This window comes from Microtus pennsylvanicus, chromosome 3 (genome assembly GCF_037038515.1).
Source record: "Microtus pennsylvanicus isolate mMicPen1 chromosome 3, mMicPen1.hap1, whole genome shotgun sequence".
Taxonomy (NCBI): Eukaryota; Metazoa; Chordata; class Mammalia; order Rodentia; family Cricetidae; genus Microtus; species Microtus pennsylvanicus.
In genome coordinates this window covers 100,170,016-100,196,440 of record NC_134581.1, presented here as the reverse complement: position 1 = coordinate 100,196,440, position 26,425 = coordinate 100,170,016, and the positions used below count along the sequence as shown (strand labels likewise).

The 26,425-nt window shown below is 39.1% G+C and overlaps 1 protein-coding gene across 9 annotated transcripts; it reads left to right on the top strand.

Annotated features, from left to right (window-relative positions):
• Nucleotides 1-23,967, top strand: Znf317 (zinc finger protein 317). 9 transcript variants are annotated; one of them, XM_075966744.1, is made up of 9 exons: nucleotides 15-212; nucleotides 6,902-6,986; nucleotides 10,508-10,568; nucleotides 14,512-14,730; nucleotides 15,804-15,943; nucleotides 16,444-16,570; nucleotides 17,460-17,555; nucleotides 18,749-18,831; nucleotides 20,672-23,967. In XM_075966744.1, exons 4-9 carry the CDS (start codon nucleotides 14,700-14,702, stop codon nucleotides 21,989-21,991), a joined length of 1,797 nt encoding a protein of 598 aa, XP_075822859.1. In that variant the 5' UTR covers nucleotides 15-212; nucleotides 6,902-6,986; nucleotides 10,508-10,568; nucleotides 14,512-14,699; the 3' UTR covers nucleotides 21,992-23,967. The 9 variants fall into 9 exon arrangements, with proteins under 9 accessions (XP_075822860.1, XP_075822859.1, XP_075822864.1 ...); XM_075966749.1 differs by lacking the exon at nucleotides 15,804-15,943 and adding an exon at nucleotides 15,944-16,037 and having other exon boundaries at nucleotides 20,672-23,966; XM_075966745.1 differs by lacking the exon at nucleotides 10,508-10,568 and having other exon boundaries at nucleotides 1-212.
• The last annotated feature ends 2,458 nt before the right edge of the window (nucleotides 23,968-26,425 follow it).

Genomic DNA, 26,425 nt, shown 5'->3' with positions numbered 1-26,425 from the left:
GAGATTTCGGAGGCGGAACTGAAGTCGGAGCCAGTAACCCAAGGAAGCGATTGACGTAAGACACGTGTGAGAAAGAATGTTTAGGATTTTCTCCTATGTATATCTCTCGGAACCCTTATGTTCCCCGAAGCGTTAGGGATCTTTTGTGTGAATTTCTAGCTTTTCCTGCCTTAGCTGAGGATACTTCCGCTTCCTGGATTCCACTCAGTCCGGTAAGCACGGGTTTCCATCACTTAACCCTTTAGCTCCCGGAAGCAGAGGTCAGTAGGTGTCTGGAATGAGGACACCAGAAACCTTAGGAGGCGCATCCTTTGGTCCCCTTAGCTGGCGACCCAGGAGAATTGGGATCAGAACACTTCATAGATGACAAAGGAAGGTTCTGCCGCCCTGGTTTTAAAGCTCTGTAGAGCATGACCCGGCAGTGGTGGTGCATGCCTTTAATCACCACACTCAAGAGGCAGAGGCAGGCGGAGTCTCTGTGAGTTCAAGGCCAACCTGGTCTACAAAAGCGAGTTCCAGGGCAGGCTCCAAAGCTACAGAGAAACCCTGTCTCGATAAAACCAAAGCCAAAACAAACAAAAATTCGTAGAGCAAGGTGTTCAAGAGAGACAGAATGGCAGGAGTTGCTCTTAGCATGGGTTTTCTTTCTAACACTCGTTAGGATGAGAGCACGCTGTTTTTGTTACTGTTAAACTTGGAGGATACTTTTTCTATCTTAAATCTTCAATTACTTTATGCGTTTGTTGGGTGACAATCATGCGAATAAAGTTACTTGTCATTCGGTTTGATACACTGCCAATTTAACTCCTACGTTCATGTAATACTGTAGTCACTAATGTTCTCCCTTCGGTTTTCCCCATGTTATATCCACCCTTTCTCCTTTTACAATAGACATGCAAAAGGGTCAACTTTCATACTCAAATTTACAATTAAAATGACAGCAACAAGTATATTCTCTGCAGAGGCCAAATTTTTGTTTGCCATCTAGCAGGTGACAACAGTATCCATCAACAATAAGCATCATTGGAGAGGTCAGTGATAGTGGTTGCACAACGATGAATGTATTAGGTGCCAGCTAATTGTACACCGAAATTAAAATAAAATGTTTATTTTATATTATGAAAAATGTGAAAAGGTAACCATTGAGTGACTTTACAAGCTGGACTATGATGGAGGTCATTAAACCTTAAAAGCTCATATGCTCCTGTTATAGTGCATGTCACTCTCCCCTGTAATTAACCTTGCTGATTTTACTCTTCTCCAAATACATATTGCACTGCTATGTACTTTCATAAAAATCATGTTGTTCATGCTGATGCAGGTATGCATTCTTGTAAGTTAGAGATTTCTTAGTATCTTGTCCTCAGCAGGTTGTCTTCATTTTTCAGCAGTGTTGTATCTTATATTTTAAAATGAGATTATAAAATCCAAATACTGGATTTCTGTTTCTGAAGTTTGTTGAATCTGTATATAAATCTTCAGAATGCTGGCATTTTTATGCAACCTGACTATTAATAACTGAAAACTTTGACCTTGGGAGTCCAGTTATATTTTCTTCAAACTGTTGTACTTACTGAATTTGGCATCAACATTGTAGATAAAAGATATTTCTACTACTTTAGTATACTATTTTGGGTGTTATTCATAGATAGTTGTATCATCTGAATAAAATAAGTAGATATGTATGCTTCCTTTGAGTTATACATACTTGCTATATTCTGATTTGTCTGGAGATTGGAAATGTCGTTGATGGATTTGTATAGAAAAATCATAGGTGGTCCTGTTTCACTTCTGACTATAAATGAAATGAACTTCTTTGTGCTAGAATTTTTTTACTTCTATGTTTATTTAGGTCAAGGAACTTGTTTTTCTGTAGGGGTTTTTCTATATTTTTTTTTCTGTTCTTTTTTTCACACTGTCTTTCAGGTGTTGATAAATTTAAGTACCTTGACTTAGCTAGTAAAATGATGGTAAGCTGAATGAATGAACAAATAACTGAGTTTTTGTTTGGTGTTGTTGTTGTTGTTGTTGTTGTTGTTGTTGTTGTTGTTGTTGTTGTTGTTGTTGAAAGAATAGTGAAATTAAGACAAATGACTTTCCAGTGGTACATTGAATTTGTTTAGGTAACTAACTTATTTAGAAAGGACACATTGTCTTGATCTTTGAACTTCAGTGTTTTGTGTGTATGTTTTATGGTAACTTTTCCTTTTCTGTTTCAGGCTTATGCCAGTCATTCTCCTAAAATGAGGCAGAGGTTTTTCCTCTTCTAAATCTGGAGTATTTTAAGTAAGAATATCACCATTTATTGTGCATATTGATGCACCTTTATGATTTCAACACGGAGGAAGAAGCAGGAGGATCAGCAGTTCAGGCCCAGTGTAGACTGCATGCAAATCTGTAGGCCACCCTGGGCTTCATGAGACCCTGTCTGATAAGAACTGCAAATGGGTCTGGTGAGATGGCTCAGTGGGTCACATCACTTGCAGAGCAGGTTCTGCCTGACAACCTGAGTACACACGGCAAATCCCATCACTCCTTAAAGAAAATGGAAGGCTAAGACAGTAAAATAGGCTAGAAGCACACACACTTGTGTGTTTGTGTGTGTCTGTCTGTGTGTGTAGGGGAAGGGTTACAACTCTTCTAGAAAACAGAGCACTGCAGAAATAACAGACAGACCCTTACTTAACAAGGTGAAAGGAGACGACTAACTCCTTTGCTTGTCCTGTGACCTTCATGTGTGTGCCCAGACACACATACACACACTTTTTTGTCTTAAAGTTATAATCTTATTTTGTAGCCTCCCAGTCTTCTGCTCCAGTGGCCTGAGTGCTGTGCTGGAGTTAATAGGTTTTGCTATCATGCCCAGCTTGGGAAAACTTCATTTTATTAAAGCTGTACTTGAGTTCTGGAGGACTATGTTGCATTCTTGTTTTATATTTTATTATAATAAAAATTTCTTAAGGAAGTTATTATTTCCATAAAATGTTTAAGCTGTGTAATCAAACTTTGTTCACAATCACTTATGTTTTAATGTGTTCTACATATTCCTAATATTAACATACTTAATCTTTTATTTTTATTATTATTATTATTTAAACAGGATCTCACAAATTTATAATCTTCATGGTTCAACTTCTCTCTGTGCTGACATTATAGAGGTGTGTGTACCACTCCTGGTTTAGATACTTTTTTTTTTAATTTTTTTAAACAAACATTAGAACTTTACTTAGACAATTCATTTTATAGTATGTATTTTCTGTTTCATAGGTTTCTGAATTTTTGTCTCTTTTTTAATGGGAGGGACAGGGTCTTCGAGGCCCAAGCTTGCCTTGACCTTTTCAGCTAGCTGAAAATGGCTTTGAACTCTCCTGATCCTTCTACCTCAACCTCTCAGTTGCTTCGATTCCACACCCGCTTTGGCTTCATTATTACTTTCTTCCTTTAATGCTTTCATTTTATTTCATTTCCCCTGACTTAACCTAGACAACTGTTACATCCCTCAAAATGGAAATGCTGTTTTGGGGTTTTGTACATTTTGTTTTTTTTGAGAAAGTGTCTTATTTTGAAACTCTGGATGACATAGAACTCACTGTATAGATCAGGTAGGTCTCAAACTCAAAGATGCCTACCAGTCTTTCCCTCCCTGATGCTACAATTAAAGTTGTGCATGCATCATCACGCTCTGTAAAGTATAGTCTCTTTCATATGTGTGTGTGTGTACATATATATTTATATTTTATTTCTAAATACGATTATTTGGATTAATGTAGTAGTTTCTTCTGAATTTTATTCCTCAACATTTTGATGGAACTATATCTCACTCTTCCCCTTTAGCTCCTGGGACATGACCTAGATGGCATCCAGGTATATTGATTTACTGAGAATGCAACTCATATTGTTTTGCCCTAGTCCAGGTCATAACAGAGAGAAAAATGGATTTAAATCATAGTAGAATTGAAGAAATGATAGCATATGGTCTTCTTCATCTTTGTGTATGTTTGCATGCATAAATAGCACTGATTGAAATATGCCCAACAAGAGCAAACTTTAGTAAAAGTGCTGTCCTGTATTTAGTAGTTGCAATTATGTGAATGCCCTGACACTGTTTTGTGCTTGCTTGGTAAACATTATGCCACTAAACTATATCCCCAGATCTAAATTCTACTTTATTGGTTATTTGGGTAAATAAAATATACATAAACATTTTATATTGTAGTAATAAGGGCGGCGGGGCTGCGTCCCCAACACCCCAGCCACCTGGCTAGCTTATGCCCGAAATAACAACACACAAACTGTATTCATTTAAACACTGCTTGGCCCTTTAGCTGTAGCCCTTACAGGCTAATTCTCACATCCCGATCAACCCATCTCTAATAATCTGTGAGCACCAGTCTTACTAGGGATGATTCAGCATGTCTAACCTGGCTGCTTGCTTCATCGCGTGCATCTGCCTCAGAGAGCAGGGCATGGCGTCTCTCTGAGGCGTCTGCTCCCGAGAGGAGAGCTGTGGAGTCTGAGCTCACTTCCTCTTCCTCCCAGCACTCTGTTCTGTTTACTCCACCTACCTATGTTCTAACCAATAAAATGGGCCAAGGCAGTTCCTTTATTAGCCAATGACCTTGCTCCATCATTTCCCCTTTTTCTGTTTAAACAAAAAAAAAGGAAGGCTTTAACTTTAACATAGCAAAATTACATATAATGAAACAGTTATCAAGTAAAAGTTACAATAATCTTTATCATAACTAAGGAAAACTATAACTATAACTAACTATTCTTAACTCCATCAAAGACTCCAGAAAGATACAATACTACCTAAGCAAACAAGAAAAAAGCAACTTTTAAAACTCTAGAAATGACAGAGACATCTCGCTGCCTGGACAGTCACCCAAAGTTCCTCTGTACCATTGGGGCATCCATCTTCAGCCTTCAGGCCCATGGTATCCAGCAGACATTTCCATAAAGCGGGAAAATTCAAAGTCAGTTCAGTCACTATCTGTTTGTGTCCTGCAGAATGTCTCGCAGAATCTTTCATGAATCAGGAACCCCGAAAGATCATCTCACCTTAGGCAAGTTCAGTAGTCCTCTCTCTGCGGGTTCTCTTTGTCCAGTTTATGCAACAGTCCAGGCAAGAACAGTTTCTTGCCCAAATGGCTATCAAACTCCGTAAGGAGCCTCTTCAATGCCCATCTTCCTCTTGAAGTAGATTGGTGCTGCCAGGAGCAGACGTGTCTCATTATCATGAAAAGTCCTCAGTTATTAAAACATTAAATGTCCTATTCTGTAATCTTTGAAAGACATGAAGAATGTCTATCTAAAATATATCTCTATATATCTAGAAAATCTAACTAACATGACTACAAGCTTTACTATTATTGATGATTATCCATTAACAACCTATATTTCTTAATTATACAGTACATTTTTAAATGAACTACATAATCACAATACCTTAATCAAGATCAAGAAATACATATACTTATAACAAAATTGACCTTAAAATCATACCAATGCAAATTACTCATACCTATATCATATCATATATCATAGAATATGTATCATGTGTTTGTCTTAGGTTTTTCATTGCTGTGAAGAGACACTATGACCATGGCAATTCTTACAAAGGAAACATTTAATTGCGTTGGCTTGCTTACAGTTTTGGAAATTCAGTCCATTTTCTTCATGGTGGGAGCATGGTGGTATGCATGCAGATGTGGTACTAGAGGAATAGCTGAGATTCCTACATCTTGCCAGCAACAGGAAGTTGGCTCACAGACTGGGTGGTATCCTGAGTATAGGAAACATCCAAGCCTACCCCCACAGTGACACACTTCCTTTAACAAGGCCGTACTCACTCCAACAAAGCCACACCTCCTAATATTGCCACTCCCTATTATGGAGGCAAATTATATTGAACCGCCAAAGAATTTATGTAATGTCTTTTTTTTTTATTTTCATGTTTTATTCTCATTGTATTGGGCTAAGAAGGGACATTTGAGTCGTAGTTATAGATTTGTCTAATCTTTCAGACAAGATTAGAATCCAGTCTGAGATCACGGTTCTGCAAGGTTGACAGTAGCTGCAGGAGGCAGGGCTCCTGGGAGAAGGAAGAGAAGCAGGTACAGTTGACCATGGAGGGTTGCTGTGCCAGGGTACCAGTTGGGATACTGGAAAATCCTCCACAAAGGCTGCAGGATCTGATAATGGATGGGATGCTGCTGTCTTAGTGGGACTGCTTTCCTCAACTGCCTGTGCATAGGTGTCATTCCTCAGCTCACATCTGAGCAGTCATGATTGTGGGACTTTATGTGTGTAGATTTTTATATGCATAGGAAACATGATCTCCTAGCAAGCTCCCTTATCTTCTGGTCATTACAATTTTTCTGCCCAATCTTCCTAAATGTTCTCTGAGCCTTAGGTGCAGGAGTCTTTTGTAGATGTATCTATTGGGTCTGGCCTCCGTAACTCTGTGTCTTATTGGTTGTTTTTTTCTATGGTAGTCTCTGTTGCAAAGAGAAGTTCTCTTAATGACAGGGAGGACTAGACTTACCTGTAAGTATAAGAATAAATGTTTAGAAGCCATTTAGGGATTATGCTTTTTTTTTTTCTTTTTAGTGAGGTGGTGGTTACAGGTTCTCCTCCAACATCCATGACTTCACTAGCACTGAGAAGCTAGTTAGGTTTCCAGTACCAGTAACGGTTTCCCTCTAGTGGAGCAAGTCTTACGTTCATTTAGAATGCTATTGGTTACTGTCAGAGTATGCAGCTATTGCTCCTTTAGGGTTATTGTACTGTTGCGGCCGCCTCGACCAGCAAGGATGACGCAACACCGGAGCTCTTCTTGCAAGCAGTTTTATTCAGGATCTTTTTTACAATTGTATCTCTCTCTCTCTTCTCTCCCCAGGCAAGCCTCTCCCAGCCCTTAAGTAGGCCTGGGCTGCCATTCCTGGATAGCCACGTGGGCACCGTCCATTGGTCCACGCATACAGGTGATGATGGCAAGAGTCTGGCCTTAGCTAAATAAGGAGTTGTTTGTCAGAGAGCGCTCACTTTCGGGATTGTGGAGGGCCGAAGCCAGCGCCATCTTTAAGGTGCGGCTCCACGCAGCTCTCTACATTGTACCATTCTGGTCTTGTGGAATATGCGTCATAGCTGAGTAGGACTGTAGGTTGCTTCTCTCCTACCACAATTCTGTACAGTGAAAGCTATCCTGAGGAAGGCACTGAGGTCAGGTCCAATTTAAGGGCCCCTGAACCCTTTGTCTCAAGTGTTTGGGACCTTCAGCAATGGGCTCTTATATTTGGGGAATGTCTTCAACAGCCCTGGTCAACAACCCAAAAGAGGATTTCCCCTTGTCTGGTATTAGGGTTTTGGTTAGTGTAAGTAGGTGCAACATGAAACTGTTTATCAAAATACAAAACAAAACTTGCTGGACTGCCCCAGACAGTGGAGGACAGCACCCAGCTGCCAAAGCTTGTTAGGTTTTATAAGGGTAGATGGCAATGACAAGGGAGAGGTGGTCATGAAACCTGGCACTACCAGACAGTACTCTGTCAGACAGTGGTTGTACTGAGAGTTGTAGTCAGGAGCATTCAGCCAGCCTTTAAGGGCCTCTGAGAAATAGTTTAGGTTTCTGTTTCCTGGCAAAACCAGCTCAGGTTGTAACTGAATCATGGTTATTAACACTACCATTGGGGGACCTGTGACCTTAGGTGGTTTTTGGCTCTTGGAAGGAGCACATTCAGACCAGATGAGAAAAGTTCATTAAAAATGGCTACATTTATTTATACACAGATTATGTATGTGGACTATTGTTTTTTAAGGTAAACAGTTAATAGTATGATTTCTTATGGCATTTTCAAACATCATTATTGTTATTTTACCCCACTTTCTTCATCTTCTGTATTTACCTCCCTCCCTGCTCCCTATCAGCCCCCTTTCTCATTCTGCCTGTCAAATAGATTGCTTGCATTCTGCTATTCCCTTTGCCCTCTGCCTACCTTCTTCTGTATTTACCCTTTGCTCTTTCCCTAATTAGATCATTTGTACACTGCTCTTTACCTCTCCAATGCTCCCCAACCTCCCTTTCGTGGCAATAGCTTGGTTTTACTTTCCAGGTTCCTTTAGTTACTATAGGGTATACACTCACATTTGAAGATTTGGAGCTAGGAATGTCCAATGAGAAAGAACATGCGGTTTGTCTTTTTGGGTTTGGGTTTCCTTAATTCAATATAATATTTTCTAGTTCCATCTATTTACTTGTTCATGATTTCATTTTTTTTTTTTTGCTAAATAGTGTTCTGTAGTAGATATGTATGTACCAGTTATATACTCATCAGTTGTGGGACATCTAGGTTGTTTCCATATCCAAGCTATTGTGAATAAAGCAACATTGAACATGACTAAACAGGTATCTGTGGAGTTGGATGTCCACATTTCGGCATATGTCAAGGAGTGGAAAGACTGATCATATGATGAATTCATTTTTAGGTTTTTGAGACTTCTCATTAATTTTCATAGTGACTACACCACTTTGCAGTCCCACCAATGGTGGATGATGGCCCTTTTTTCCTCACACTCCAACAAGAGGCATCTGCATATGGACATCCAGTTTTATAGCACCATTGTTTGGAGACACTTTCTTCAACATACGCTTTTGGAGTGCTTGTCAGATATTAGTGGCTGAAGCTATGTGTGCACATGTTTGTGTCTTTGGTATTGTTCCATTCGTTTACACACCTGATTTGGTGCTATTACTATGACTCTGTTATACATAAGATTTGAGATTGCAATCCTAACATTGTTCCTTTTAGTCATCATTGTTTTGGCCATCCTTTCATGGTTCCATATGAATTTTACAATATTTTTAATTCTTTGAAGAATATTGGAAGACTTTTGATTGGTATTGTATTAATAACTTTTGATATAATGACCAGTTCCATAATGTTAACTCTACTAATCTATAAGCATAGGGTGTCTTTCCATTTTCTAGTGTCTTTCTATCTCTTTCTTTAGAGGTGTAAAGGCTAGGTTTTTTTCTTAGATACTTTATTTTCTTTGAGGCTACTGTAAATGGGAGTGTATCCACTGTATCATCCTCTGTATGTTTTCTGTTGGTGTACAGAAATATATTAATTTGTTCCAATTGATTCTTTATCCTGCCACATTGCTGAATTTGTTTATCTTTTCTAGGAGTTTTCTGGTATAATTTTGGGAATCTCTAATCTATAGTATCATCCTCCACAAATAAGGATAGTGTGACTTCTTCCTTCACTATTTATATCACTTATATTTTTTTTCTTGCCTACTCCTCGAGTATTTTGAATACATTATTGAAAAGGAGTGTGGGTAGTGGATATCCCTATCTTGTTCCTGACTTCACTAGAATTGCTTCTAGCTTTTCTCCACTTAAGATGATGTCACACACTTAAGATGATGGTTGTCATAAATAATTTTTATTGTTTGTGGTAATTCCTGGGGACTACATTCTCTGGGACTTTTATCATGGAAATTTTTTTTAACATGCCTGTTCTCTATTTGCTGAGATGATCGTGTGATTTTTGTCTTTAAGTCTTTTTTTGTGGCTTATTACATTTCTTTGCTTATAAGCCATCACATAAATTTGAAAGAAGAATGCAGGTTTACACAGGAGAGATTGATTGGAGGGAGAGGGGAAATAATGTAATAACTTCAAAAACCTAATTTTAAATTCTAATATTCAATTACAATTATGCATATCATCAGGGTAACATGATATATAAATATATATGGAATTAATGCTTAAGTTGAACTAAATATTTTTTTCAAACATTTGTAGTCATTGTAAAAATGTCAAAACACTTTCTTCTAGGTTTTGAAATGTGTAATTTTTATTGCTATCTGTAGTTATTTTTATGTGCAATAACTTTTAATACTTTAAGTGTTGAGATAAAATAAGTGACTAGCAGTCTAACTCAGTAGGTAAGAACACTGGGTATTACAGAGGACTTTCATTTGGTCTCCAACACCCTTGTGGCAACTTAGAACAGTTCCTCCAGTTCTAGCAGTATGATTCTGTTTTTTTATCTCAACAAGCATCAGGAGCAAATGACACATGCGTGCATGCAAGCAAAACACTCATACACATGAAAATCAATTAGTCGCCAGGCGGTGGTGGTGCACGCCTGTAATCCCAGCAATTTAGAGGCAGCAGAAGGCGAATCTTTGTGAGTTCAAGGCCAGCCTAGTCTATAAGCACTAGTTTCAGGACAGGCACCAAAACTACACAGAAACCCTGTCTCAGGAAATGAAAAACCAAAACAACAAAAAATGTTTTGTTTTGGTTTTTTTTTGAGCCTTTTTTTTTTAAAGATGAAATAAAACCAAACTTAGCCCTTATTGTTCAGTTCAGTGGTTGTCCATACATTCACAATAGACTACATTTCCCCATGTAACTTTTGAAGTTTTCTGTAATTTTAAATTGAAATTGGGAATCCCTTAAAGAGTAACTCCTCACTTGCTTTTTTCACAGATCCTGGCAAAAGCATTCTGCTTTTTGACTTCATGAATCAATCTGACTTCATGAGCCTCATGTAAGTGAAATTGCACATCTGCCCTTCTTTGCCTTGCTAATGTCTCTTAATATATTTTTTATGTATGTCATAGAATGTATCAGAACTTTCTTCTTAAAGCTGGTTGATATTTCACACATTTCCTTATTCATATCTGTTGTGTACTCTTGTAAGATGTTTGCTTCTCCTCTGTTTTCCTCTCTATACCTGCCCTTTCTCTCTCTCTCTTTCTCTCTTCCCTGCCTCTACTTCCTCAGTATCTAAGACTACAAATACCTAAACTCTTCAAGGCTGTTGAAGACAATCTTTATGATTGCATTCTTGGTGTCATATACTTGGTGCTGAATTCATCCTTAAAACGGTGTTTTGTTTTTTTAACTCAAAACCTTTTTTGGGTCTGTAATAAAAATAAAGGTCAACTTACTTTTCAAAACTTCGAAACAGTGATCATAAAGGTTCCTTAGTATTGAATTGCTTTGTGCCCTTATTGAAAATTTGTTTGTTGCCAGGCAATTATGGCGCACACCTCCCAGCACTCGGGAGGCAGATCTCTGTAAGTGCGAGGGCCAGCCTAGTCTACAGGATAGCCAGGGCTGTTACACAAAGAAACCTTGTCTCATAAAAGAAAAAAAAAAGAAAGTCTACATGTGCCAAATTTCTTTCTAGCCCTCTTCTGTTCCTTTGACTTTCCTGTGTGTATACCTTAGTCATTTTCCATATTGTACAAGACGATTATTATAAATCTTATTAGTTTTCCTACATCTTAACATTGTTATGAATTTTCTGCAATCTTTTTTAACAATCATATTTACTATTACCTTCCCCCTACTTTTTTCCATTTTCTGTTGCTCATCTACTGCTGGCTCTGAGGCCTACTCTTAAGAGTGATTTGTTTCTCCAGAGAGACTCCATTAGAGAAAACTAATTTTTCTTATAGAAACAGTTGTCAATTGAAGATAGCTTCTGGGTTAGGAATGGAACTTGTGTCTGCTTTCTTTCTTAATGCTGAGACCCCATCCAACTCAGATCCGTATAGGCCCTATGAATGCTACCATAGTCTCTGAGTTCTTATGTGCATTGGTCCTGCTGTGTTTCGAAGGCCTTGTTTCCTTGGCCTCCTCCATCCCCTCTGGCGCTTACAGTCTTTTCACCTCCTCTTCCACAGGGTTCCCTCAGTCTTGATGGGAGGATTTGTTAGAGATACCCCATTTAGGATTGGATTTTCCAAAATCTCTCAAATTCTGCACATTGTTTGTCTGTGGGTGTGTTTATTTGTTCCTGTCTACAACAAACAGGAAGAAGCTTCTCTGATGATGGCTGAGCAGTCAGTGATCTATGATTAGAACAGAATGTTCTTAAAAGTCATTTTATTGTTACATTCCTTTAGAAGAATAGTATTTGGTGTTCTGTTAGGTCCCTCGCCTGTATAACTTCAGGTTCTGAATCACTTGAGCAGTGTCATGGATGTATCCCCTCTCATGGAGTGGATTTTTAATTCCAATCCATTACTGCTTGGTCACTCCCATAAGTTTTGTACCCCTATTGCGCTAGTGCAGCTTGCACACAGCACATCATTGTAGATCAAAGGATTAGTAGGTGAGTTGGTGTTTATCTGTCTTACTTGCTAGCATGTAGAATATATCTAATACCATGAACACTAGTCAGTAGGGGTTAAGGCTCTAGTTAGACATCTGCTCAACAACTTCTTGTTTAATGAGTTACTTGGGTGTTGTCCTCAGCAATGGAACCTCACCCTGGATTGTTTAGGTATTTCCATGGGGCCTCTTTGGCCAAAAGTTCAATTACATGTAACCCATTCCCAGCACTAGAGGCTTCATTTGTTGATGAGAGATGTCCAGTTGAGGTTCCATCTGTCAGATTATTTGGTGATTCCTTTTAGATCACCTTCATATTTGTATATATTTTAGATAACTTCTACTGTATTGGGTGACCCTTCAGATGGCCCTTAGTTTTAACTGTCCCTCCTCATATTTCCTCCTTCACACCCTTTCTGCCTCCCCCTCATCATTTGATCCTCCTGTTCTAGACCTACCCCCAATCTGTCCATGGCCATCCATTTTTTTCCCTGTATTTGGGAAGATCCATTCCTCCCCATTAGTTCCTGGCTCTGTATCTCATCTCTGTGCTTATGTGGATTGTGGATTATTGCCTGCTTATCAAAGATTTAGCAGTTAATAAATAAGTTTATCCACTTATAAGCATACATACAATATTTGTCTTTTTGAGTCAGGTTTCCTCACTCAGGATGACTTGTTCTAGCTCCATCTATTTACTTGCGAATTTCATTATTTTATTTTTTTAACCAGCTGAGAAGTATTCCATAGTGTAAATGTACCATGCTTTCTTTGTCCATTCTTCTGTTAAGGAGCGTCTAGACTGTTTCAGTTTATGGCTTTAAGAATAGAGCAGAAGTGGATATGGTTAAACACGCGTCTCTCAAATAGGATGAAGCAACCTTTGGGTATATGCCCAAGAGTAGTATAAGTGGATCTTGAGGTAGATGTATTCTTAGCTTTCCGGGGAACTGCATTGATTTCCATCATAGCTATATAAACTTGCATTCCCACCAGCAATGGATGAATGTTCCACTTACTCCACATCCTCACCAGTATGAGTAGTCATTTGTTTTAGTGATCTTGGCCATTCTGGCTGGTGTATGATGAACTCTCGAAGTTGTATTGATTTGCCTTTCCGTAGTGACGAATAATGCTGAACATTCTTTGAGGGATCCTCAGCCATTTGTGTGCCCTCTTTTGAGAATGGGTACTCTGGGGATCGGTACCACATTTTTAAATTGGGTTTTTTATTTTCTTGATGTCCAGTTTTCTTTTTTATTTCTTTCTATATTTTAGATATTAGCTCTTTGTCAGAGTATAGTTGGAAAAAATCTTTTCCCATTTTATGAGCTGCTACTTCCTCCAAATGTTGGTGTTGTTGACCATACAAAAGCTTTTCAGTTTCACAAGGTCTGAGTTATTCATTGTTCTTAATGCTTCTGCTATTGTTATGTTCAGAAAATTTTCTTCTGTGCCAATGAATTCAGAACTATTGTCCACATTCTCTTCCCTCAGATTCAGTCTATCTGGTCATATGTTGTAGTCTTTGATCCATTTGGAGTTAAGTTTTATGCAAGGTGGAAAGTATTTATCTATTTGGATTCTTCTGTATGCAGCCATCCAGTTTGACCAGCACCACTTAGTGAAAATACTATCTTTTCTCCCAAACTGTCTTTCTGGCTTTTTGTTTTGTTTTGTTTGTTTGTTGGTTTTTGGTTTTTTCTTTTTTTAATTTATTTATTTATTTATTAAAGATTTCTGTCTCTTCCCCGCCACCGCCTCCCATTTCTCTTCCCCTCCCCCAATCAAGTCCCCCTCCCTCATTTTTTTTTAAATAAAAAGATCAGGTGTCCATTGGTGTGTGGACTTGTCTCATTATTAAATGTGATCCCATTTATCAGTATGTCTGTTTTTATGGCAAACCAAGCTGTTTTATTACTATAGTTTTGTAGTACAATTTGAGAATTGAAAATGATGGTACCTCTAGCAATTACTTTATTATTTAGAATATTTTATATTCAGAATCGTGTGTGTGTATGTGTGTGTGTATAGTAATAAAAGATATTGTTTACCTGATTTCTTTCACAGTCCATTTGTATTTGCCCATAGGAAGAGTTCCGATTTTTGTGTAGTAATTTTGTATTCTGTAACTTTACTGAAAGTGTTTCCTGGTGGAATTTTTAGGATCACATTTATATATAAACCTATCATCTGTGGTTAGAAGTCCTTTAACTCCTTCTTTTCCTGTTTGTATTCCCTTGTTCTCCTTTATTTATATTATTATTCTAACTAAGACTTCAAGTTCTATATTGAATAGGTATGGAGAGAGTGGGCAATCGGGTCTTGTTCCTGATGTTAGTGGAAATGCTTTGAGTTTCTCTATTTAGGTTGATGTTGGCCCACTATTAGATAACTTATGGGTCAAGAAGAAATGCCAAGAAAAAAATTGAGAGTTCTCCTCACTAAGTAAGAGAGACAGCCTTTGAAGTCACCCAGGGCCCAGCTGTCAGCTTTGAAAAGCAGTGCCTCCTCACATATGCCTGCATTCAGCTGCGGCGGCCCGTGCCCCTAAACGATGGCTGCACTTGGTCTGGCTCCCACATTTGGTAAGTTCAGCAGATGAGCATCTAAGATAGAGCAGCTATGGATATGTAAGCTGTTGATGGTGATGTATGAACTGAATGATGGTAGCATGTCTATGGATATGTAAGCTGTTGATGGTGATGTATGAACTGAATGATGGTAGCATGTCTCTTTTCATGCCTCAGATAGAGGAGCTATGGATATGTAAGCTGTTGATGGTGATGTATGAACTGAATGATGGTAGCATGTCTATGGATATGTAAGCTGTTGATGGTGATGTATGAACTGAATGATGGTAGCATGTCTCTTTTCATGCCTCAGATAGAGGAGCTATGGATATGTAAGCTGTTGATGGTGATGGGTGAGCTGAATGGTGGTAGTATATATGACTGATTATAGGCATGTATGGGTTTGGGACAAAGAAGAGCATGTGTATAGTTCACATATATAATGAAGAAGATAGAGGTGAAAATTGACCTCGTGATCAATTGTTTTGATAAATTTGAGAAAGGCAGTAACTTTACCTTTTGGGATTTCCTCACTCAGAAAATGGGACTATGTAGAGGTTGAATATCCCTAACCTGAAAATCCCAAATCTGAAACTTTGTGAGGATAGCTAAGATGCCACTTGTGAAAAATTCTGGACCTTATCTCAAGTGACAGGTTGCAGTCAAACTAGCTGTGTGGGAAAAGTACCTAAAATAGCCGTGTTGGAAAAGTATCTAAAATGATCTTCAGCTATGTGAGTAACTGTGAAGCATAAATGAATCTTTTGTTAAAACATCTCATCCAAAGATACATCATTATATTTATGGAAAGATGCCAAAACTTTAAAAAAAAAAAAAAGTACCCGAAGTAAAACATGGGCCTAAGCAACTAACTCATGTTCAGGATGCATTGCTGCTTGTGGTTGGGTATCACCAACATCCTCTTCTCTGTCTTTGTTTGTGAATAAGCAGGGGAGTGTATGGGGTGGAGTGGGGTGTGTGTGTGTGTGTGTGTGTGTGTGTGTGTGTGTGTGTGTGTGTGTGTGTGTGATTTGAGTATGCTCACTAGAAGGCAGATGAATTTAAAGGATTTTATTTTCTTGCCTTAGTTATATCCTCTCAGGGCTCTGCAGGTAGCCAAGAATCAGAACTTCCTCTTCCTTCAAAATACCATTCTTGTCAGCAGAATTTGGGTTTGTTTGCTTGCCGTGCTCCAGAGCCTAATACACCAACTCGTGTTTCTTCTCAGGTACATAAGACCTCAAGGCCCAAGGGTAGGACAAGTACAATTTAGGACACCCAACCATCACCGTTGCATGGATTTCTTTTAGATGCTCATCCAGGTCAGTGCATGCCTGATCAAGGACTAGGACGGTAAGGAAAGTCAGATGGTTGTAATCATTAGGGAAGTTAAAAGGAGTGGATTATGTAGCAGGTGTTCCTCTCTTGTTTGCACAGTGCTCAGTATCAATTGTAAGACAGAAAGTAAGTAAAGCTACAAGCTGTCAGCCACCCTAGAGGTGGAAAGCAGTTTTCTTCTTGTCAGTTGTACTTGAAGCAGTGAGACAGATTCCGGTCTCCTCAGAGGGAACAGACACTGTCTGGGAGTATTCATCCAATACACATACAGAAACCTTTAGCAGACCATATCCTGATTTCACACATCAAATCTTCCATGCCCATGTTCTGCCTCTGTTGTTTTCCTGGGAGCTGGTTTCTCACTGACTTCGAATGTATATTATATTCTAGGAGTCTGTGACATTCCAAGATATTGCTGTGGATTTTACTGAGAAAGAGTGGCCCCTGTTGGATTCTTCCCAGAGAAAACTATACAAAGACGTAATGCTGGAGAATTATAGCAATCTGACTTCCCTGGGTAAGACTACCATGTTCACATACCTGTTTAGGGAGAAGATATTTTACCTAGTACTTGCCTTGACCCAAGACATAGGTGGGGTTTGTAGCAAAGTTAAGAACAAGCAGAACTGGTACCCAACCTTGTAGGTTTCTCTAGTAGGAGGACCTGTCCATTACATTGAGCTTGGAGGTTTTCAAGTTTGTGACTGAGTTTAACCATAAATTTCGAAGGTTAGTGGTCCCATTCTTGTTGATGGAGAAGGGTCAATGAGTAAGGGAATTTACTGTATCGTGTTGTGACCTGAGTTCAAGTTCTTAACAGCCATACACAAAGGTGGGTGTCATTGCGGATAACATGTAAAAATTCCACAGATATGGGAAGTGAAGACAAGATAATTGTTAGAGATTATTGGACAACAACCTAGCTCCAAGTTCAGTAAGAGACCCTTTCTCCAGGGAATGAAGTAGGATGATATATTGGGATGCCCAGTGTCCTCATATGGCCTCTGAACATGGACAAGCATACATAAAGAAAAAATAATATATTAAAATTAGCAAAATTTAAAATTGTAAAAATTTATTTTTAAAATTTTTCATTCTTGTTTGGGGTTGTAGTTCAGTGGTAGAGTGATTTTCTAGATAATGGCCCATTCCTAACACTTAAAACAACAACAAAAAAAGAAAACCACATTCTTTTGGATGGCAAATGTATAAGTATGAATAGATTTGGCTTTTATGGAAGATTTTTTCTGTGTTCCTTAAAAAGTGTGACATCATCATTTTGCGGCTCCTAAGTCTGCCATGTCCACCTTCAGAAAACTCTAAAGACCAAATTATTTACCCTGGTGTAATGGGAGGGTTGTCCTCTGCACAGTCCCCCTTCCATATGTGTCTTTCCTGGTGAGTAGGGTATCAAGTTGGCAAACCCAGCCTCATCTCACACCTGGAGCAAGAAGAGGAGCTGAGGATGGAGGAAAGAAACATTAAATGGGGTGCTTATCTAGGTGAGTAAACACAAGACATACAGATGTGATTTGGCTATCAGCTCTTCAGTGATTGGAATGGAGGGAATATATTGTTGCTTTCCTGTTTCTGTTAGAAAATCACCTGGAACATTATTTAGTTCACTTATGTATCAATTCAGGAACATGGTGCCATCATCCTGGTACCAGCTGTATTGTATAAAACATGACAGATTGTCTTTGTGTAGCAGGCACAAAGTAACTTAAGGGAAAAAGTTTATTTGGTCACAGTTTTAAGGTTTAGTCCATCATGGCAAGAATCACCTGGCAGCAGTAACTGATGATCCCTTAGTATTTGACTTCTGGAAGTAGAGAGAGATAAATGATGTACTCAGCTCATTTTGTCCTTTTAATTCAATCTGTGCCTCAGCCTCCACCTAGCCTGTGGCATGCTGCTGCCCGCATTTAGAGTGTGTCCTCAGTTAAAATTTACTTAGAGTCACTCTCATAGATACACCCAGGGTATGTTTCCATGGTCAGACTAAACCCAGGCAAGTTAATAATGAAGATTATCCTTGACAGCGTGGTAGTATAACTGTAGTCAAAACAAATATCCCATTGTGAAATAGGAAGCAAGAGCTAGGAGAGACCAGTGTTGGTGTTATTTAACCGTTTTTCTAGACAGGGTCTCACTGTAGGCCAAACTGGCCTTGAACTCATGATTCTCCTGCCCCAGCCTCCTGAATGCTTGTGTCACATGCATATGTTACCATATCTACCTTTATGAGACAGCCTTCTGTTACAGGACGTCACTAACTTTCTAAGACCAACTTGGTTCCATCTAGGAACAGTGTAATCAGTGGTCTATTACTTCACAATAGGCCCCACCCCTTTAAAGGTTCTGCAACTTCAATGTCACTGTCCTGAGGCCAACTCTAATACATGGGCCCTTGAACAAATATGTTCAAAACATTAACATGGAAGCGCATTTAATAATGCTAATTAGGACATAAGGAAGTGTTCTTTGTCTTACTATCTATCTGTTTCTTTTGACCTGTAGATTCATCTCTGTGTTCCTTTGAATCTGGCATTATCATTTTATTCATTTTTACATTCTTCCCTTGTGCGTTGTCTTTCCTGGTATATTGTTAGAATTTACAAAGAAGTCTACGTTTCATTCCTATCATCTCACTTTGTTTGAATGAGCCAGGTTATCCAGTTTTGTTTTCTTTCAGATTCGGGAACTCCATCTCAAATAAAGTGGGCCATTGTTGTGGAAGATATTTTTGGTGAGGAAACATCTAATGGAGTGATATTGGTAAGATTTCCTTAGGATATATCTTTGTCTTTCTTGAGAAGCGCAAGGCAGCCACTAGTCAGCTCACTGAAGAATCAGTCAAGTGACCTACTCTAAAGGAAACAGGAGTTCCACAGTGCCAAGCCACAGTTGTAACTTAGTACTGAGTTCCATTGAGCTGGTTCCACTGAAGTCTCTGTAAATACCAAGTTCTAAGAGTGCTTAGTTTCTTTGTATAAAATGTCACTTAGCATAGACTGCATACAACCTGTACGTATCTTAGTATATGTTCTACATTATTGTTAGATTACCTATATCACCTAATACAGTGTGGTATGTAAAATGTGTAAATAACTTTATTACTATATTGTCTAGATAATGACGGAAGTTTATGTGTGTTCAGTATTAATATAGTTATATTTGTCTTTAAATAGTCTGAGTCTGAGGTTGCCAAAATCTTGATATTGAACTCATTGATACTTAAGTGAGACCCACTGAATTGTCAATTTCGGCAGGATCCCAAATCTAGCCCCAGACTTTCTCATTTAGAGTTCAGATAAGTAAATATTTCTATAACGTGTGCTGGAGATTAATTTGGTTTTAAGTACTGAACAAAATTTGCTTGCAAAAAAAAACCTTATAGGGTACTACACATGAAGCTTTATGCTACAGAAGCCACATTTCCTGCTTTTTTTTAGGGTTTTTTTTTTAATTTATTTTTAATTAAAAATTTCCACCTCCTCCCCGCCTCCCATTTCTCTCCCCCTCCCCCATCCCCCCTCCTCCTTCTTCTCCAGTCCAAAGAGCAGTCAGTGTTCCCTGCCCTGTGGGAAGTCCAAGGTCCTCCCCCCTCCATCCAGGTCTAGGAAGGTGAGCATCCAAACAAACTAGGCTCCCACAAAGCCAGTACAGTAGGATCAAAACCCAGTGCCATTGTCTTGACTTCTCAGTTAGCCCTCATTGTCCTACACGTTCAGAGAGTCCGGTTTGATCACATGCTCCATCAGTCCCAGTCCACCTGGCTTTGGTGAGCTCCCTTTAGATCAGCCCCATCATCTCAGTGGGTGGGCACACCACTCCCTGTCCTGACTTCCTTGCTTCTGAGTGAGGTAACTCTGCTTTTATTTTTTTAACTAAGATAAGATCTTGTTTAACCCAGGCTAGCTGGGTACACAAAGGTCTTGTGCTTTAGCCTTCTGAATTGGGTTACAATTGAGTGCCCCCACCACTTCAAGCCTCCTTTTATCTTTGATAAAGCTCAAATGAAAGAGAAACAATGACATCTTTGGTCATTCGATTTGTTTGGGCACTATTGCTATGATAAAACACCATGACTAAAAGCATTTGTGAAGGAAAGGGTTATTTAGCTTACACTTCCACATTCATATTCTGTCACTGAAGACCAGAACAGGAACTCTAAACAGGGAGACAGAAACTGGTGGCAGAGGTTATGAAGTGGCACTGCTTACTGGCTTACTCTCCAAGCCTTGCCTAGCCCACGTTTTTAAAGACCCGAAGACCATCAGCCCAGGGTTGGCACCACTAAAATGGGCAGGCTCTTCTCCATCGATCACTAATTAAGAAAATCCCCTACAGTCTTGCCTATAACCCCATCTTAGGGAAACAGTTTCTTAACTGAGGTTCCTTCCTCTCAGATGACTTTATAAAACTATTCAACACTGTCACGATAATATGTTTCTGTTGGTGCTAATTTATTTAAAGAGGCTGGGCCTATAGACTTATGTTAAAGCCCATACTCTGTATTTACTAGGCCTTTGGTTTAACCATCAGCACCAAAAACATAAAATGAAATAAGGGGTGTTATAAATGCCGAAGTCAGCTCTCATTTCTTAACCAACAGGAAAAATCTCATCTTTTGGAGAAATCATCTGATTTCGCCCATTTACTTGATGTCTTCAGTATTGGCCCTCACTTAAGTCAGCCAATTGGAAAGCCTGTAAGCAAGAGGCCCTGTCACCGCCATAGCTGTGGAGTTACTTTCAAGAAGAGGACTCACCTGCCGCAGCACATGAGCATGTACGATGGGAGAAAAGTGCATGAATGTCACCAGTGCCAGAAAGCCTTCACCACCAGCGCTTCTCTTACAAGGCATCGTAGGATTCACACTGGGGAGAAGCCTTATGAGTGCAGCAACTGTGGCAACGCCTTCAATGACTCCTCAGCTCTAAGGAGCCACGCAAGAACTCACCTGAAAGAGAAGCCCTTTGACTGCAGTCAGTGTGGTAACGCCTTCCGGACTCCCTCTGCTCTGAAGGTACACATGAGAGTTCACACTGGTGAAAGACCCTACAAATGCGATGAGTGCAGCAAAGCCTACGGCAGGAGCTGCCACCTCATAGCCCACAAGCGGACACACACTGGGGAGAGGCCCTTTGAGTGTCAGGACTGCGGAAAGGCCTTCCAGCACCCCTCCCACCTGAAGGAGCATGTCCGGAACCATACTGGGGAAAAGCCTTATGAGTGTACACAGTGCGGCAAAGCCTTCCGATGGAAGTCCAACTTCAATTTGCATAAGAAGAACCACATGGTCGAGAAAAGCTATGAGTGCAAAGAATGTGGAAAGTCCTTCAGTGACCTCCTGTCAAGGAGGAAACACATGAGACTTCATATTGTAAAGAAACCAGTTGAGTGTTGCCAGTGTGGGAAAACCTTCCGAAACCAGTCTATCCTGAAGACACACATGAACTCTCACACTGGGGAGAAACCTTATGGCTGTGATTTCTGTGGAAAAGCCTTCAGTGCAAGCTCCAACCTCACTGCACACAGAAAGATCCACACTCAGGAGAGACGCTATGAATGCCCTTCCTGTGGAAAAGTCTTTGGTGATTACCTGTCGCGGAGGAGGCATATGAGCATTCATCTTGTCAAGAAGCGTGTGGAATGTCGTCAGTGTGGAAAAGCTTTCAGAAACCAATCCACCCTGAAGACTCACATGAGAAGCCACACAGGCGAGAAGCCATATGAATGTGACCATTGTGGGAAAGCCTTCAGCATAGGTTCCAACCTTAATGTACACCGAAGGATTCATACCGGGGAAAAGCCCTATGAATGCCTTGTTTGTGGAAAAACCTTCAGCGACCATTCATCCCTTAGAAGTCATATGAAAACCCACCGGGGAGAGAAGCTCTTTGCCCCATCCATGTGGAAAAGGCTTCAGTGAGTACTCAGATGTAAAGGAAACCTGACAGGTTTAAGTCACAAATCTTTAATGAACTCTCCACATAAAAAATACAAAAGGTCACTTGGAACTTGGGATAAATCCAGTTTGTGGAAAAATTGAGAAGACTTGACTTGGTATTCAGCACTTGTTATCTCTGTGAGAAAACAGGGAATTGGGAAAATTTTTGTATTGTGTATCAAGATATTTTCAGCATAGTTCCTAATCTGAAACTTATGAGAATTTTGGAGAGACTATTCAACTTGAGCGTTTAGTGATAAAAATCAGCAAAAGTTTATGCGCACTCCAGAGTGAATCTTTATTGATACAGTGACTAGGGAAATCTTTCCTCATCTCACATTTGTTCCATGGGTAAGAAATCAGAGTAAAGAGAACAATCTCAGGAGTAAGAAACAGAAAAAGTGAATAAAAAGAGGTGAGCAAACTAGCCAGCCTGTTTATTGTTGGCTCACAAGCAAAATGCTTGTTCTTTTAAAAGGCAAAGGCATCTGGAAAATATCCTACGTGGCAATGATATACACGCTTTTGTAAAAATCTTTTTCAGGCAGTATTGATTCTCAACCTGGGGCAGTTTTGCTCTTCAGAGCATTTGTCAATATCTGGATAGGTTTTTGGTTTGATAATGGGGAGAGAGGTATGACAGGCATATAGAAAGATGACATCAGGATACAACGATATCATTGTATCAAATAGCCTACAAATACACAAAAGTCATCCATGTCAAAGAATTATGTGTAGTACTATGCTATAATCATGCTGAATATGAGGCTATCATTCATTCCTCAACTATTATGACCTCTATGCACACTCAGATTTGGAGAAATTTTTGCAGCTTTTTAACAGAAAAAAAATACAATTCAGTTATTTCTGGAAATGTGTGAGAACATACACTTCTGCTAACTCTGAAAATGTTAATATCCATGGTCTCCTTGTGTCTGAATGTAGAATTGTATTTACAAGTTTTTCATAATGACAACATAATGATCTTTTTATTTTTAGAGTTACAATCTTCTGAATAACTCTTAGGCTCCTTTACAAATGATATGTAGATACTATTTTCTTTGGGAAACTTAACCTGATTTAGAACTCTGTTATGTTATGTACTGGGTAAAGTGGGTATTTTTGGTACCTGTGTCAAATGCATTGTGATTAAAGCTCGACTTTCTGTCAGAAAGACTAACAGAATTCTAATTGCTTCCCCAGTGTGCATTTTAAACTCCCATAGCAGAAGAATCACAGTTTTATTAGATGAGTAAATGGTGCTACTTTAAAAAATCTTTTGCAGTTTTTCTTGCAACTAGTACTTTCTACATTCTTTTTTGTTTGGTTTGGTTTGGTGTTTTTGTTTTTAACACAGGGTTTCTCTGTAGCGTTGGAGACTATTCTAGAACTCACTCTTGTAGACTAGGCTGGTTTCAAACTCACAGAGTTCTGTCTACCCCCCAAGTGCTGGGATTAAAGGCATGCGCCACCAGCACCCGGCAATATTCTCTACATTCTATGACCCTGAACATTGATAAACAGAGGTCTTTAGCTTTCTGAGAAAAAGATCTTGGAGAAAAAAAAGGTCTGATTTTTTTTTTAATTCTTTGTATGACCCGGAAGATAAAAACTACAGTCTAAAGAGGACACTCTAGAAAAGTCACAGTAATCCCAATCTGTACTGTGACTTCTGAAAGACTTTACAGTGGTGCTCAATTTATTGTACCTAGACTTTCTATTACCTGAGAAAACAATAAAATTCATTACAAGTTTACAACGGGATGGATATTCGTTTCTCTGTTGGCTTTACTGGTTGGAAGTTTCTACCCTCTTGGTTGCTGGCCAGAAACCATACCACATTATCTGGAAAGCTAATCCCTGCTACCTTTATGTAAGGTTTGAGTGAGTACTCTTTGAATTTTTAGATACAGACTTTTAAGTACTTTAAGTCAAGTATTCATGTGGCATTATTGATGTGCTATGCTTTTGATAGCACATCACTTCAGGGTACTATAATAGTGCATCCTTATAAACCTGTTATACAATCAAAAATTAAGTCATTCCATCATTAGATCCAGATCCCTGCAACAGTGGAGTGAAGTCCTAGTATTTCTGTTGTAAATTTGTAAACTTGAAAATCTTAAATGGACCTCACAGATACGGTTTTCATAAAACCCCAAAGACAAATATGTCAGCATTTCCATTTCACTTGTTGGCATCTGAGACAAGAAGTTTGGGTTCCTAAAACCCACTTGTTAGCAAGTGTTTCTTAGGATTTAAACCCTGATGCCTGCCTCTTTTATGATAGCATTATTCTTTGATACCTAAGATGGAAAGATAGTTATTCAAAATTCTTACTGTGGTGAGGCTTTCCTTGTAGGAGGTGCCAGGGCACCTCATGCATTTGTTGCTGTGTATCAGGTAATAGCAGCTAAAAAGAAAATGTTACATAAGGTGCTGAGAGGCAATAGAGAGCTTATGTAGCACTCGGGATTAGAAAAAAAAAATAAGAAAATGCTTGAGCAGAGGTGTGGTAACTGTGTGCTTTATAATCCTTGGCAGTTCAAAACCATTGAGTACTATTCTTGGCCTAGTTACTCCACAGCCAAGGCCTAGTATGAACAGAAAAAGCTCGTGGTTGAAGATGGTGTTAGAGTGTACCAGGAACGAGGTCTAAAAGACTGCCTGGTAGTCTCAGTGAAGTAGGAAGTCAATGGAGAGTTTAGTTTTGCTTAACTATTTTGAGACAGGGCCTCACTGTCTTGTCCAGACTGATCCTGAAGTACTGATCGAGTGGCATTCTCCTCCATCAGCCTCTCTGATGGCTGAGGCCAAAGTCCATTGGGGAGTTAGGAGGCTTGATAACGTTCCATTTCTCTTTTCTCAAAGGATCACACTGACTTCTAGGTTGATAAAGTGGAAAGGAGCAGGGCACCACCAGAAGCTAGTTATAAGGACTTTCAGAATTAATGGGAGATACAGGGAAGATGAGGTTAGTTATAGGTGTGATGGGAGTGAGTAAGTCACATTGTTCAGTGGTCTGTGGTTTCAATTTCCTCTCGACACAGTGATCTTCTGCTATTTGACAGGGAATGAAATTGTTGAGTCCTCGCAATAAAATACCAGTCATTTTTTTAAAAAAATATGAGATATATTTTATGTGTATTTCCTACATGGATTTACATGTACCAGATACATGCCTGGTGCCTGCAAGGCCAGAAGAGAGTGTCTCTTTCCCTGAAAATGAAATTACAGAGGATTGTGAGCAGTTATGTGAGTTCTAGGTACCAAACTCAGATCATTTGCAAGAGCAACACATTTTAACAGCTGAGCCATCTCACCAGTTCTGCCAAGTCATTTCTGTAGTGATGGTTAAAAATACACTATGTATATTTTAAAACAAGTTTTATAAATATACACAGGAAATCACTCAATTTCAGAATCTGAAACTGAGTTAATCATTGCATGAACAACCCGTGTAATCACCAGAACAAGAATCTTTTTTTTTTTTTTGCTACCTCCAATTAGAAGCACTCGGATTTCCTTAGTTTTCTTTAATGTTTATATCATACATGATGTTTTTTTGTTTCCCATTACTTATATTTACTTTGTATGAGAATTAAACCTATATCTTAATTATATAGCATTCATTATGTTCTTTTATGTTTTAGTTTTTAACATTGCTTCTTTAAGGTTTTCCATAAATATTTCTCTGTTGAGATAACTTGTTTGGCAGCATTCTCCACACGCAGATTTTATTGTGTAGCTATGTTGACTAGTACTGATGGTAGCAGAGACAGTGTGCAGCCTTGCTTTTTCTAAGTGGGAAATGTCTCTAATATTTTCCATTAATTGTGGTAGCACTTTTTAGGACCGAGATATTTAGTTTCATCCTCCCAAGTAACCCCTGCCTCTTATTCTTCCTCTACAAGGCATCTGGTAACCCTATTTAAGAAGCTTAATAGACAGTCAAACAGATACCCATCAGCAGCTAGTTAGGTCTGTGTGATACCAGATGCCCACTGTGAAGGGAGTGTTCACACTATTTTATAAAATCTGTTACTTAGCTCTTTGTCCTTGATAAATGGAAAAGCTCCAACAACAATTCAACATATGTTTTCAGAATAGACTATTGCAGTAACAGGGACTGAACTCTGGATTTGGTGGTATATTTGTTAATTGATTTTCTTCTACTGTTGGCTGCTTGGCGGTACCCATATTACCTTCTCGGCAGCCTTGTGCTTGTGCTCTATCACGGAACTAGCTCGTCCTATCAACACTCAAGTCTCTATCTTGTGTTTCATTCGCTTTTACCTTTTTGAGGGTCCTTGGCTTATTGTTTGGTTTTCACACTCTCGTCCCAACCATATAGTAGTGCCATTGTTGTTCTTTAGCAGAATTAACGCAGAGGAAACATGCCCTCTATACGTTTAT

Coding starts and splice junctions, on each gene's coding strand:
- Znf317 (XM_075966745.1), top strand. CDS start 14,700: ATGGCTGCACTTGGTCTGGCTCCCACATTTG. Junction 15,944..16,443: donor CAACTCGTGTTTCTTCTCAG/GTACATAAGACC, acceptor ATTATATTCTAG/GAGTCTGTGACATTCCAAGA. Junction 16,571..17,459: donor TAGCAATCTGACTTCCCTGG/GTAAGACTACCA, acceptor CCTGGTGAGTAG/GGTATCAAGTTGGCAAACCC.